The 14,038-nt window shown below is 44.5% G+C and overlaps 1 protein-coding gene and 1 pseudogene across 3 annotated transcripts in view; both read right to left on the bottom strand.

Moving 5' to 3' along the window:
• LOC135054568 (oocyte zinc finger protein XlCOF6-like) overlaps nucleotides 1-14,038 on the bottom strand; it is a 161,323-nt gene that overhangs the window by 120,386 nt on the left and 26,899 nt on the right. Inside the window, exons 7-8 of one of the 3 annotated variants that reach the window (XR_010243536.1) lie at nucleotides 4,665-7,373; nucleotides 4,075-4,459 (exon numbers count right to left, since the gene is read on the bottom strand). Coding sequence is in view for 1 of the 3 variants with exons in the window: in XM_063957724.1 (XP_063813794.1) it covers nucleotides 6,396-7,373 (978 nt within the window). In the remaining 2 variants the exon portion in view is untranslated. Of the gene's footprint in view, nucleotides 1-4,074; nucleotides 4,460-4,664; nucleotides 7,374-14,038 lie in introns of those variants that run through there. The other 2 variants (XR_010243537.1, XM_063957724.1) reach the window with 2 other exon arrangements.
• LOC134893920 (5S ribosomal RNA) lies at nucleotides 923-1,041 on the bottom strand (annotated as a pseudogene).

The following is a 14,038-nucleotide window of genomic DNA, read 5'->3' as shown; positions in this document are numbered from 1 at the left end:
CGAACCGTTCCTTCTCTGTGTCTTACTCCACCCTTCCATCCACTCCTCACACCCTTCCATCCTTCCTGTTGGTGTCCCTCAGGGTTCTGTCCTAGGCCCCCTACTGTTCTCCCTGTATACCTCTTCCCTGGGTGCACTCATTAACTCCTTTGGCCTTCAATACCACCTCTATGCGGATGACACACAACTCTACCTCTTCTCTCCTGATGTGTCCCCCTCTGTCCTCTCTCAGGTTTCCAGTTGCCTCTCCATCTCCTCCTGGATATCTGAGCACTCTCTGAAGTTCAACATGGACAAAACTGAACTCATTATCTTTCCCCCAGCCAGAGTAACACTCTCCACCAATATCTCTATCACTGTTGACAACACCATCATCTCTGGCAGTGGGAGAGAAAGAAAGCTCTTGTGTGGGCGCACTCTTAGAAAAAGAAAAAGAAAAGAGAAGAAAAAATTCTTCAATTGGAAAAAGATTATGTTAAAACATTGTTTTATTGATTAGTTAAAACAAATACCCTTCTACGATCCAAAAAAGAGAGTGCACAAAAAATGCAAAAAAAAAATATATATATAAAGAATGTTCTGGTCTATAAATCGTGAGAGAAAGATTAGAAAGGTTGCAGACACTAGACAGTCTGACAACCGTTTCTCCTGACCAGTACAGATATTCTGTATTAATGGGACCCAAGGAGGAGGTCAGTGTGCATGTTTTGTCATAGAAAGACCACTTACATTAGGTCAATGCTATACACTTTGTTGGTTACCCATAAAGTCATATGGCATAGGTTCAGATTGTATGTCTAGCTGTGCTCATAGAAACTATGTCCTCATAGAGAGGGATATAGAAAAGGAAGGCAGAAATAAGTATAATCAGTGGTGATGCTGCTGTTGGTGTCCACCCTTCAGAGGAAGGGGAATAGTTCCTGTCCTACAACACCGGATATTCCCAGGGAGTCTCCTCTCGTGGTACTAACCCAGCCCGACGCTGTTTAGCTTCCAAGATCGGACGAGATCGGGCATGAGCAGCGTGGTATGATAGTAGGAAGGATATCTACCAATGAGAGTGCACCTATATATGAAAATATAGAATGATAGGAAGTGTAGTACGTGGATCTACTTTCCACGTTAGGCAGGGTACAACGGCTATCACACGGTGGCGCCGTGTACCCTGGATCGGGGATGAGAGTCCACTGGACAATAGCCAGATAAGAAAAAAAGGGGGGAGTATAAGAATTGGAACTTATAAGGTTAAATGACCATTCAATATTTAGGGAACAAATGTCCAATAGAAGGGAAAGGAGTCAGATAGGTTCAAGAGCAAGAAGCAAGCTGACTATACATTCTTTGCATACAGCCAATCTAAATATATGACAAAAATGATAACCCTTACGTAATTGTAAGTGGAAATAGGTGCATCTGATAAGAAGTACTATGTACAGCTGATATGAGTCAAAATCAGGGGGTAGGTGATTGCGGATAGCCGAATAAACACATATGATAAAGTATATTGCCTAAAGCAGATATGATCCTGCAATATAAGGGGATTAGAATCACCCTCTAGTCACTCAAATAAATGAGCTAGTTTAAACACAAAGAAACCTTTTTTTATGTGTGTATAACTACCTCCTGTGAAATATATTATTCATGCAGCAAAAAGGTTTTTTAATACTGAGTGGGTGCCTATGACAGAGAAATACCACAATAATGACTTGTGTTGGAAATAGGAACCCATATACACATAGAGTCAAATACAATGGTTATTAATGTTGGCAAAAGTGCCAAAATACTCAAAAGGTCAGATGCAGCAGGTAAATGGTAACCAGAGATGCCTCCATAAGCAGGTCCCGCTGTAGAGTCCGTAGAAAACGCGTTTCGCCCGCGGGCTTGTTCAGATCCCGGAAGTGAACAAGCCCGCGGGCGAAACGCGTTTTCTACGGACTCTACAGCGGGAATACCCGGTGTTGTAGGACAGGAACTATTCCCCTTCCTCTGAAGGGTGGACACCAACAGCAGCATCACCACTGATTATACTTATTTCTGCCTTCCTTTTCTATATCCCTCTCTATGAGGACATAGTTTCTATGAGCACAGCTAGACATACAATCTGAACCTATGCCATATGACTTTATGGGTAACCAACAAAGTGTATAGCATTGACCTAATGTAAGTGGTCTTTCTATGACAAAACATGCACACTGACCTCCTCCTTGGGTCCCATTAATACAGAATATCTGTACTGGTCAGGAGAAACGGTTGTCAGACTGTCTAGTGTCTGCAACCTTTCTAATCTTTCTCTCACGATTTATAGACCAGAACATTCTTTATATATATATATATATATATATATTTTTTTTGCATTTTTTGTGCACTCTCTTTTTTGGATCAAAGAAGGGTATTTGTTTTAACTAATCAATAAAACAATGTTTTAACATAATCTTTTTCCAATTGAAGAATTTTTTCTTCTCTTTTCTTTTTCTAAGAGTGCGCCCACACAAGAGCTTTCTTTCTCTCCCACTGCCAGTACTCGTACTCCCTAGCTCTGGGCGCACCACCAATAAGGACTATTATCGAAAGAACGTATCTCCCTTTCCTATAGTTTAATTGTCCGCCTTTGGTTTTTTACAATATTATCAACAACCGATTACATACCAGTGCCCAGTCGCTCCTTTTCTCTGTACACAACACCATCATCTCCCCAACTCCGCTGCTTGGGCGTCACTCTTGACTCCTCCCTCTCCTTTGCACCCCACATCCAAGCTCTGGCGCAATCCTGTCGGTTCCAGCTACGCAACATTGCTCGCATCAGGCCATTTCTCTCCCAGAGTGCAACTAAACTTATCATCCACTAACTGGTCATCTCACGACTCGACTACTGCAATGTTCTCCTCACATCTTGCTCCCCTCCAATCTGTCCTCAACTCCACAGCTAGGCTTATCTTCCTCTCCCGCTGCTACACATCTGCCACTCCCCTTTGACAAAATCTGCACTGGCTCCCATTCCCCTACAGAATCCTCTTCAAACTCCTCACTCTCACATACAAGGCCATCAATAATTCCACTGCTCCCTACATCTCCAACCTCCTCTCCCTTCATACTCCCTCCTGCCCCCTACAGTCGGCCAATGACCATCACCTCTCCTCTATCCTGGTCACTGCTTCCCATGCTCAAGTTCAAGATCATGCCCGTGCTGCACCCCTTCAGTGGAACGTGCTCCCCCACCTATTAGATTCTCCCCGACCTTGCAAAGCTTCAAACGGGCACTGAAAATCCTCCTATTCATCAAAGCATACCCTCCCGACTCATAACCTAGTCCTGGTCAAGGCATGAGGCTGCTCCTCCATCCCCCTGCCTCATGCATTGACCATCTCTGCTTTGCTTACATACTGCCATCAGGCTACCTCCCGCCTGCATGCACCTCATGTCACCTGTCTGTCGCCTCTTCCCACTAGATTGTTAGCTCTTCAGAGCAGGGCCTTCTTTCCTCTTGTTGTCAAAGCTCTCTTCTCGACACATTTCACTCACAGCCCTCTCCTACTCAGCGACCATCTTTACTCGCTTTCACTCCTGCTGGTAAAGGCTCATCTCTATCTATGGCCGCCAGCCCCAAGTAGTACGGTGATTACTCCCTCGCTACTTACATCTAAGCTGTATTATGTTTTGAGAATTGTGGTGCTCTTGGTTACCTGTACTCTACTTTTGTTATTTATTTACTGTACGGTTAAGTTTTGTCTCCCTGTGCGGTCCTATGTACGGCGCTGCGTAACACTTGTGGCGCCTTTATAAATAAAATGTAATAATAACAAAATATGAACATGCTGTCATTTGCTAGATACATACTGACTTGCAGCAGTGGTGACAAGTGCCGACAAATTTTTTTCTTTGTTTTGTATTATTTTTGCAGTGTCCAGACAATACCTTGGGTTTTTTTTTCCCCTCAAGGAAATTCCATTAGTTGCTTATTTATCTTAAAAAGAAAAGACAATCTCCCCAAGAAAAACAAAAAATATATATTTTTCATTAAACTGCAAGAAACTGTAAAGCAAGCAAATTATTTTAATTTTTTTCTTTTTGACAAGTTTATAAAATAAAAACAAAATATATACATCTGAGTAACAAGAATATAGCAATAATCTTGACAATAACACAGAAGAAAATATACGTTATGGTAAGAACTTCCTGTTGATAATGGTATTTCTCCTAAGTCCACAGGATAACATTGAGATATGATGAAGCGACCGCAGATTTGCACCAATCGGTCAAAGCTTTTCGGTCTCCCAGCATGCAACGGGCCCATCCATATATCCCCGCCTCCTGGCTCAGGCAAATCAGTTTTATGGTTGGTGCGGCAGGAGCCGGACCATGGTTAAATGGCTGCTGGTTTTTAGCAGCCATAAGCTTTCTTAGCCGATTGGTGCAAATCCGCTGTCCCTCCATCATATCCCAATGTTATCCTGTGGATAACCTGTGGACAAAGAGGAAAAGTAGCAGGTGCACAATCTCACACTAGCTCAACCTGTAGTAACCAGAGGCATTTAGCATATTCCTGGCCAGGGCTATGAGCTTACCCACCGCATCAAGGTAGCCTCTCATTGGGTAAGTCCCTAACACTAACTATAGGGGTTCAGGTCCGGGGGGCAGGACACCCCAGAGCCACCCAGCCAGATAACCTGTGGAGCCTGCTGGAGAAAGTTATGTATAAGAAAGGAAGATACAGACATTTAAAGTATTCCCAGTACCATAACATTGGGCTATTTTAAAAGATGTAACAATACTGGTCTTGTTCTTACATATAAAACATAGTAACAAGGGACAAGGTAAAGAAACATGGAATATATCTCATACATACATTACACTGCTACACCAGAGGTAAGTACCTCTAGGTTATACTATGAGGTAGACTGGAAACATATTCTCAGTGCTTCTATAAAAACTGCAGACAAAGTGTGAACATAAGGAAGCCATATATAGAAGAATTTTGCCACCATTTTTCTTTTTGCAGGGATACATCAGTCCAGTCCATAAGAAACAAGGAATAAAGGAGGTCATTCTGAGTTGATGCTCGCTTGTGTAGTTTCTGAGTAGCTCTTGACTTAGCGCTTGCGATCTCTTCAGTCTTTTTGGTCCCGGTATTGACGTCAGACACCCCTGCAATCGCCTGGATACGCCTGCGTTTTCCCTACCACTCCCAGAAAACGGTAGGTTGACACCCATAAATGCCCTTTCTGTCAATCTCCTTGCGTTCGTCTGTGCGAATGGATTCTTCACTAGCAATGACGCGCTTTGTACCCATACGATACGCCTGCGCATTGCGGAGCATACGCAGTTTTGCCAGGTTTTTACTTGATCGCTGCGCTACGAGAATCGGCAGCGAGCGATCAACTTGGAATGACCCCCAAAGTCTGGGATGTAAGGTTAGAGAGATAGGATCAGGAGAGATCCATTGAGACAATACAGTCTTCTTAGTGCCAGCTGGCGATTTTACATTCTGTGTTCCGCTACCTTTGGTTAATTTCTATGAATTTGTCTTGGAGTAAATAGCGCAGAATGTTCACGTTTCATCAACACATTCAGTTATCAGTATTATTGTTAATAGAATTTTGGCATCCATCCATAATACTTGTACTTGTGGGCCGGTCCACAAGCAATGTACAATATCTGTGTATGGTGTCACATTTATAGCAGCTAGAAGTAGGTGCATCACCTATAAGACATTATAATCTAGGAGTGAAGTAAGATATCTGCAATATAATATGATGCATCTCGGCATAGGAGATAGAAATTGTTTATTTAATGTAAGATTTGCAGCTGGAACTATCTGTAATGAAAGACCTGGAAAGTCCGTTCTCCACCCCAGTCGCCCTACATTACCCGTTTCTATATTTAGCAATGGGAGAAAATGTGTATATATTACTGTGGAGAGTGGGGCCAATATCTAACAGAATAATCGTCTAGTGTGTACCCATGGTATGCTCTCCCACGGGTCACTAGTGACATCCCCCGTTGGTCCTGCTGTATGCACTTGCCACATGCAGGGTCCCGGCAGCAGTGATGTTGGGCTGGGTACACATTGTTTAGTGTGTACTCAGCTTTAGTTTCACCCGAGTGATCTACTCCAGTCTTATATGACATCTATTCCAATTGTCTGCAGATGGTTAACTTACATTGTTCAAATACTGTGACAGGAACTGTGCTACAACCCTGTTTTGTATCAGCCATTAGAAATGCTTTACTACTGTGTGAAATCTGATGTCTAAATAGATTTGATTTTTGTGTAAAACATTTCCAACACTCAGGACATGGAAATGGTTTCTCACCAGTGTGTCTTCTCTGATGTATAACAAGAGCTGCTTTCTGTGTAAAACATTTCCCACACTCGGAGCATGAAAATAGTTTCTCACCAGTGTGGATTTTCTGATGTGTAACAAGAGCTGATTTCTGTGTAAAACATTTCCCACACATGGAGCATGAAAATGGCTTCTCACCTGTGTGGATTCTCTGATGTTTAACAAGCTGTGATTTCATTTTAAAACATTTCCCACACTCAGAGCATGGAAATGGTTTCTCACCTGTGTGATTTTTCTGGTGTCTAACAAGAGCAGATTTATATGTAAAACATTTCCCACACTCAGAGCATGTAAATGGTTTTTCACCTGTGTGACGTCTCTGATGTATAACTAAAGTTGATTTCTGTGTGAAACATGTCCCACACTCAGAACACGTAAATAGTCTCTCACCGGTGTGGAGTCTCTGATGTTTAATAAGATCGGATTTATTTGTAAAACATTTCCCACACTCAGAGCATGGAAATGGTTTCTCATCAGTGTGACTTGTTTGATGTCTAACAAGATTTGATTTCTGTGTAAAACATTTCCCACACTCACTGCATAGAAAAGGCTTCTCACCTGTGTGACGTCTCTGATGTTTAACAAGCTGTGATTTAGTTTGAAAACATTTCCCACACTCAGAGCATGGAAATGGTTTCTCATCAGTGTGACTTCTTTGATGTCTAACAAGATTTGATTTCTGTGTGAAACATTTCCCACACTCACTGCATAGAAAAGGCCTCTCACCTGTGTGATGTCTCTGATGTTTAACAAGACTTGATGTGCGAGTAAAACATTTCCCACACTCAGAACAGGAAAATACTTTATCAGGTGTATGAGCTGCACGATGTGTAACAAAATCTGAGGTACCAGGAGAACAGTCCTCGCAGTTAGGGGGATCAGATGATATATCTGCGCTTAGAGGTACTGGATGTATATTTAGCATAATGGGGCTGTCTCCTGGAGAATCCTGTGTGATGTTATCTTCTATGTCAGTATCGGCAGACAATATAAGATCTCCCTCCAAGGCATTCCTGCTTGTGCCGCCATCTGCTGGAGATAAAATAGCTGTATTATTATTATTCACAGATCTTTATATAGCGCACACATATTACACAGTACAGAGAATATTTAGTCATTCACATCAGTCCCACCAGGGGAGCTTACACTCTATATTCCCTACCACATGGACACGTTTTTACCTTCTAAGTGCCTTCTGAGACTGGCCCTGTGCTCCAAGTCTGGATTGCACCTGCTCTGCGTGCAGCACGCTGCAAGGCAATCTCAGTCTCCCCTCAGCGATCCCGGCAGCACTGTCATGGCGAATAGTCAGCATTTTCCTCCTGTTCCAGTAGATGGCGTCTCATGTCCTCCGCCGCCATTACTACAGGTTTCCACATGCTGAGACAAACAGATTTTCCCTCCAGAACCAATCATGGGCGCAGCCATGTTTGGCCTCATCACATGATTCTTCATAGCCTATCCACTGCGCTCTGGACTCTCCCTGATAGCTTAGCAAATACCTGCTTCTCAGCTGCTATAAATATCCTGCATTAAGACTGCCTAATCGTCAGTGCTTTGGTTGTCTATCCCAGTGTTAGATATCTCTCCTGTCTGTGGATGGTCCAGCTTGTGCTTCCAGGTATTCCAGCTCCTGTGACCTTGCTCCACTTAAAGACCTCGCACCAGTTTCCACCCTGTGGTGCTGCCTGACTCCAGCAGTGTTCCTACATCACTCTCAGTGATCTGCAGTGATTCATCACCGGCTTCCATCTCCCAGCAGTGTTCCAGTATCGGTCTATCCACCATCGGTGTCTCAACATTGAATCACAGTTCACCCTCTGTGCTCTCACCATCGGACTCTGTCATCATTGGTGAGTTCCACTGCACCTTACCACCCGGGCCGGTTCCACCCGGCATCCCCAGCAGTTCGTCTGTGTTCATCTCAACTTCTGTGCATCACTATTACCTCCAGCTTCCAGAGTGACATCTGCTGGTCAGTACCTACTCGTTCCCTACTACAGTGGTTAGCTGTGGCCAACGTACTGTCCATCTCCGGGTCTTACAAAGACTGTGCTCCACTCATTCTGTATTGCCACAGCATCCTACTACCACTGCGCCTGTTGAACTGTACTGTTATCTGTACCTGCACAATCTACCATTGAGCTTACCATATTCCTGAACTGTCAAGGTGTATAAGAACTGTGTGTTTTATTAACAAGCTTTACTTTTTACTTCGTTGTCTTGGTCACGCCTTCAGGCACCGTTGCTAAGGTTCTCTGCATGTCCAAGAATCCTACATTACCTCCCCGGTTTAAGTACACGTCAGCCCCTACGCCCGAGGCTTCCCCAGGTCAGCCTCAGCCTTCAGTTGTGACACCTGGAGCCACAGCTGCAAGGAATAATGAGCACATGCTAAGAATTGTGAAGGCAGCAAGAAAAGATGGGGAGGTGGATGTCATTGTCCACCTAGGGACAAATGACCTGGCTAATGCTGAACTCATGGCCATAAAAGAGGAGAGATTTGGATTTATAGGCCATAGTCCCACCATCTGCCAAGATAGGAGCTTATACAAAAGTGATGGCCTGCACCCATCTTCAAGGGGAACGAGAATACTAAGTAAACAGTTTGGATGCTTCATCAGGAACTATTTAAACTAACAGATGGGGGCAGTGATCCAAATAGGAATAAAGCAATCTGCTCCCGCAACACAGATGTATTGGTTCTGCAGGCAAAGGGAATGGTTAGCATAGCCACAGCAACAGAAGATAATTCAGATCAAAACCAAATAAACATAGGCAGAGAGATGAACATAGCTAGGAAAAGGAGAAGCACAAACCAAACCCTAAAAGCTATGTGTGCAAATGCTAGGAGTTTAGGATATAAAATCCCCAAAACGAATTTCAATAATTACATGGGATGGTCTAGATATTGTGGCTATTACAGAGTCATGGTGCAATGAAAATCATGACTGGGACATACCTATACCGGGATATGGGTGTGGTATGTAAGGTCAACCACACTTAGGTCAACAGTGTCTAGGTCAACCACTATTGGTTGACAGTAAGCAAGTCGATATGGTTTCTAGGTTGACAGGGACTCTAGGTCGACATGACATAAGGTTGACATGAGTTTTTTTACTTTTTTGGTGTCGTTTTCTCCATACAGTTACCGGAACCCCGTTCCCATTTGTAGTCCATGTGGATCGTAAAGTATGAAAAAGTAAAAAAAATGAAAAATGTGAAAAACTTATGTTGACCTTCTGTCATGTCGACCTAGAACCTGTCGACCTAGAAACCATGTCGACCAATAGTGGTCAACCTAGAGACCAGATACCCCAGGATATACTTTATTTAGGAAGGATAGAATGGGAAGAATCGGAGGAGGGGTAGCAATGTATGTAAAAAAAAGCATAAATACTACTTTAATACAAAGTATTGAAGAGAAAGCTGAGGTTCTTTGGGTGACCATAGAAACAGGGTGATTCATTGTATTCGGGTGATCTACAGACCACAGGGTCAGGAAGAGGAACTGGACAAGAACCTATTGCAGGACATCACTAAAATGGCATTAAAAGGAGACGTAATAATCATGGGAGACTTTAATCTTCCTGATGTAACCTGGGAGGTGTCTGTTGCTAGTTCCAGTAGTAGGACATTTTGAATTCCCTGCTGGGAGCATCACTCCAGCAATTGGTGAGGGAGCCCACTCGAAAAGACTCAATATTAGAACTAATACTTACAAATGGAGACAGAATATTGGACGTAAAAGTGGGTGAAAACCTGGGATCCAGTGATCATCAAGCAGTATGGCTCTGCATAAAGATAAAGATTGACTCATCCCATACAAAAACAAAGGTGTTGGATTTTAGGAAGGCTGATTTTGTAGGGATGAGAAAATGTGTAAGCGATTCTTTAACAGAGTGGCGGAACTTGGAAGAAGTGCAGGAGAAGTGGTAAAAAATAAAAAGTGCAATACAATAGGCAACAGACCTCTGTATCAAAAGGCTTAGGAAAAACAAGGAAAAGGAAGCCAAGTATTGTGAAAGTTATGGTAAAACTTATCTTTGTTAACTTTTTCTTCAAAGTCCATAGGATCCACAGGGTTACCTGGGGCTGTATGCTGGTGGAGACTAGGACAGGCACCGAACATCAAAGCTTTTCAAGCTCCCAGGATGCACTGGACCCCTCTTCCCTCATACTCCACCCCCCATTCCCCCTTCAGTTTGAGGAGAGAAGGAGGGATGGTACACACAGAAAACACACTCTCACGATAAGGAGATGGGAACTGGTGACCGAGAAGAGTAACCCATTGAAGCTAGGTGCTGCTAGGGTGGGTGCCCTGTGGATCCTATATACCTCAAAGGAAAAGACTTAAAGGTAAATTTAACTCTTATTTTCTTCTTCAGGGTCCATAGTCTCCACAGGGTTACCTTGGGGAAGTCCCAAAGCAGTAATAATAGGGAAGGAGTGCTCCTAAGCTGAAAGGAGGACACTGCGGCTAAAGGTTGCATCCTGACAGGCAAATGTATAAAAGGCAAAGCAGCCAAGAAACGTGTGGGCAGAAGACCATGTAGCGGCCTTGCATAGTTGTTCAGCAGGTGCTCCATGGCGTGCTTCCCCTGAAGGTCCCACAGAGCGAGTAGAGTCTGTAATCAGTACTGGAAGATCAGGTTGTATGTAGACCTGTGAGACAAAGTTTATGCATCGGCCAGCCACGCTTGTAAAATCCATAGAAAATTAACAAAGAATCCAGTTTTCTAATGAAACTAGTATGGCCTACGTAGATCTTTAGAACACGGACAACATCCAACAAAGTTTCCTCAGGTGAAAGGCCAAGTTTATGAAAGGCTGGTACCACAATTTCCTCGTTGATATGGAACTTGGATACTACCTTGGGGAGGTATTATTATTATTTTCATTTATTTATATGGTGCCACAAGGGATCCACAGCGACCATTACAGAATACATAAACAAATGAACAAACAAAAGCCCTTACAGTTCAAGACAATATAGGACAAGTATGGAAAACCAGTGATTCCCTGCTTAGTCCTGAGGACAGCCCTGTCATGATAAAAAATCAAAAGGTGGGGATGTGGTGGCGGCAGGAGAGTACCCCCAAATCCGAGACTCTGCGATGGCCATGAGGAAGAGAATCTGCATGGTTCACATCCAACGGTTTAAAAGGAGGTTGTTGCAAGGCCCGAAAAACCAAGGTCAAATCCCAAAGAGCCACAGGAGGAACTAAAGGAGGCTGAATCTGGAGTACTCCCCGAAGGAAGGTACGTAATCTGGCATGGAGCACGTCTCTTCTAGAACCAGACTGACAGAGTTGAAACCTGAGCCTTAAGACAAGCCAGACGAAGGCCCATATCAAGACCAGCCTGTAGATTGGCCAGGAGTCAAGAAATCAGAAACACTAGAGAATCAGTGTCTAAGGGCACACCACTGAAAATAGGATTTTGATTACCTACCGGTAAATCCTTTTCTCGTAGTCCGTAGAGGATGCTGGGGTCCACATTAGTACCATGGGGTATAGACGGGTCCACCAGGAGCCATTGGCACTTTAAGAGTTTGAGAGTGTGGGCTGGCTCGTCCCTCTATGCCCCTCCTACTAGACTCAGTCTAGAAACAGTGCCCGAGGAGACAGACATCTTCGAGAGAAGGATTTAACACAGATAGTGGTGAGATTCACACCAGCTCACACATATAAGGCATATCAAGCTGACTAGCTTGAAAACGCAGCAACTACAAACATTACTTACCAAGTAACAATGCAGTACGTAACCAACAAAGTTGTACTGAACTAGATAACGATTGCAGGAAAACGAAGCGCTGGGCGGTGCCCATCATCCTCTACGGACTACGAGAAAAGGATTTACCAGTAGGTAACCAAAATCATATTTTCTCTTACGTCCTAGAGGATGCTGGGGTCCACATTAGTACCATGGGGATGTACCAAAGCTTCCAGAATGGGAGGGAGAGCGCGGAGGCTCCTGCAGAACCGATAGACCAAACTTCAGGTCCTCAGAGGTCAAAGTATCGAACTTGTAGAATTTTGCAAACGTGTTCGACCCAGACCAAGTCGCTGCTCGGCAAAGTTGTAACACCGAGACACCCCGGGCAGCCGCCCAGGAAGACCCCACCTTACGAGTACAGTGGGCCTTGACAGATTTTGGACACAGCACTCCTGCCGTAGAATACGCATGCTGGATAATGAACCTGATCCAGTGAGAGATCGTCTGCTCAGAAGCAGGACACCCAATTTTCTTGGGATCATACAGGACAGAGAGTCCGATTTTCTGTGACGAACAGTCCTCTTCACATAGATTTTCAGAGCCCTTACAACATCCAAGGACTTTGATGAAATTGAGGAGTCAGTAGCCACTGGCACCACAATAGGTTGGTTGATATGAAATGCCGACACAACCTTCGGAAGAAACTGCTGACGTGTCTGAAGCTCAGCTCTGTCTTCATGGAAGACCAAGTATGGGCTTTTACATGACAAAGCCCCCAACTCCGACACGTCTAGCAGAAGCTAAGGCCAACAAAGTGACAGCCGTCCATGTGAGAAACTTGACCTTAACCTCCTGTAGAGGCTCAAACCAGTCCGACTGGAGGAACTGCAACACCACGTTAAGATCCCAAGGCGCCGTAGGTGGTACAAAGGGAGATTGGATGTGTAGAACTCCCTTAAAAAAGTCTGAACCTCAGGGACGGCAGCCAACTGTTTCTGGAAGAAAATGGATAGGGACGAAATCTGGACCTTTATGGATCCTAACCTCAGGCCCATATCCACACCTGTTTGCAGGAATAGGAGAAAACGTCCCAGTTGAAACTCCACCGCAGGAAACTTCTAGGACTCACACCAAGATACATATTTTTTCCAAATACGACGGTAATTTTTTGACGTCACTCCTTTCCTAGCCTGTATCAGGGTAGGAATAACCTTGTTCGGAATGCCCTTCCGAGCTAGTATCTAGCGTTCAACCCCCATGCCGTCAAACGTAGCCGTGGTAAGTCTTGATAGGCGAACGGCCCCTGCTGCAGCAGGTCCTCCCGAAGAGGAAGAGGCCACGGCTCTTCTAGCAGTAGATCCAGAAGATCCGCGACCAAGCCCTTCTTGGCCAGTCCGGAGCAATAAGGATTGCCTGAACTCCTGTTCTCCTTATGAGTTTTAGAACTCTTGGAGTGAGTGGAAGTGGAGGAAACACGTACACCGATTGTAACACCCACGGAGTCACTAGGGCGTCCACCGCCACTGCTTGCGGGTCCCTCGACCTTGAACAATATCGCCGAAGCTTCTTGTTGAGACGAGAGGCCATCATGTCTATTTGAGGTAGACCCCAAAGATGTTACCTCCTTGAACACCTCCGGATGGAGGCCCCACTCTCCTGGATGGAGATAGTGTCTGCTGAGGAAGTCCGCTTCCCAGTTGTCTACTCCCGGAATGAAGATTGCTGACAGCGCCAACGCATGTTTTTCTGCCCAGAGGATGATTCTTGTTACCTCTGACATTGCAGCTCTGCTCTTCGTTCCGCCCTGTCGGTTTATGTAAGCCACTGTCGTTACGTTGTCCGACTGCACTTGAATGGCCCGATTTCTCAGAAGATGGGCCACTTGGAGAAGACCGTTGTAGAGGGCTCTTAGTTCCAGAATGTTTATCGGCAGGCCAGCTTCCTGACTTGACCACCTTCCTTGGAAGGTTTCCCCTTGA

Source organism: Pseudophryne corroboree, chromosome 3 (assembly GCF_028390025.1).
Source record: "Pseudophryne corroboree isolate aPseCor3 chromosome 3, aPseCor3.hap2, whole genome shotgun sequence".
NCBI lineage: Eukaryota > Metazoa > Chordata > Amphibia > Anura > Myobatrachidae > Pseudophryne > Pseudophryne corroboree.
This window is presented reverse-complemented; position numbering and strand designations above follow the sequence as displayed.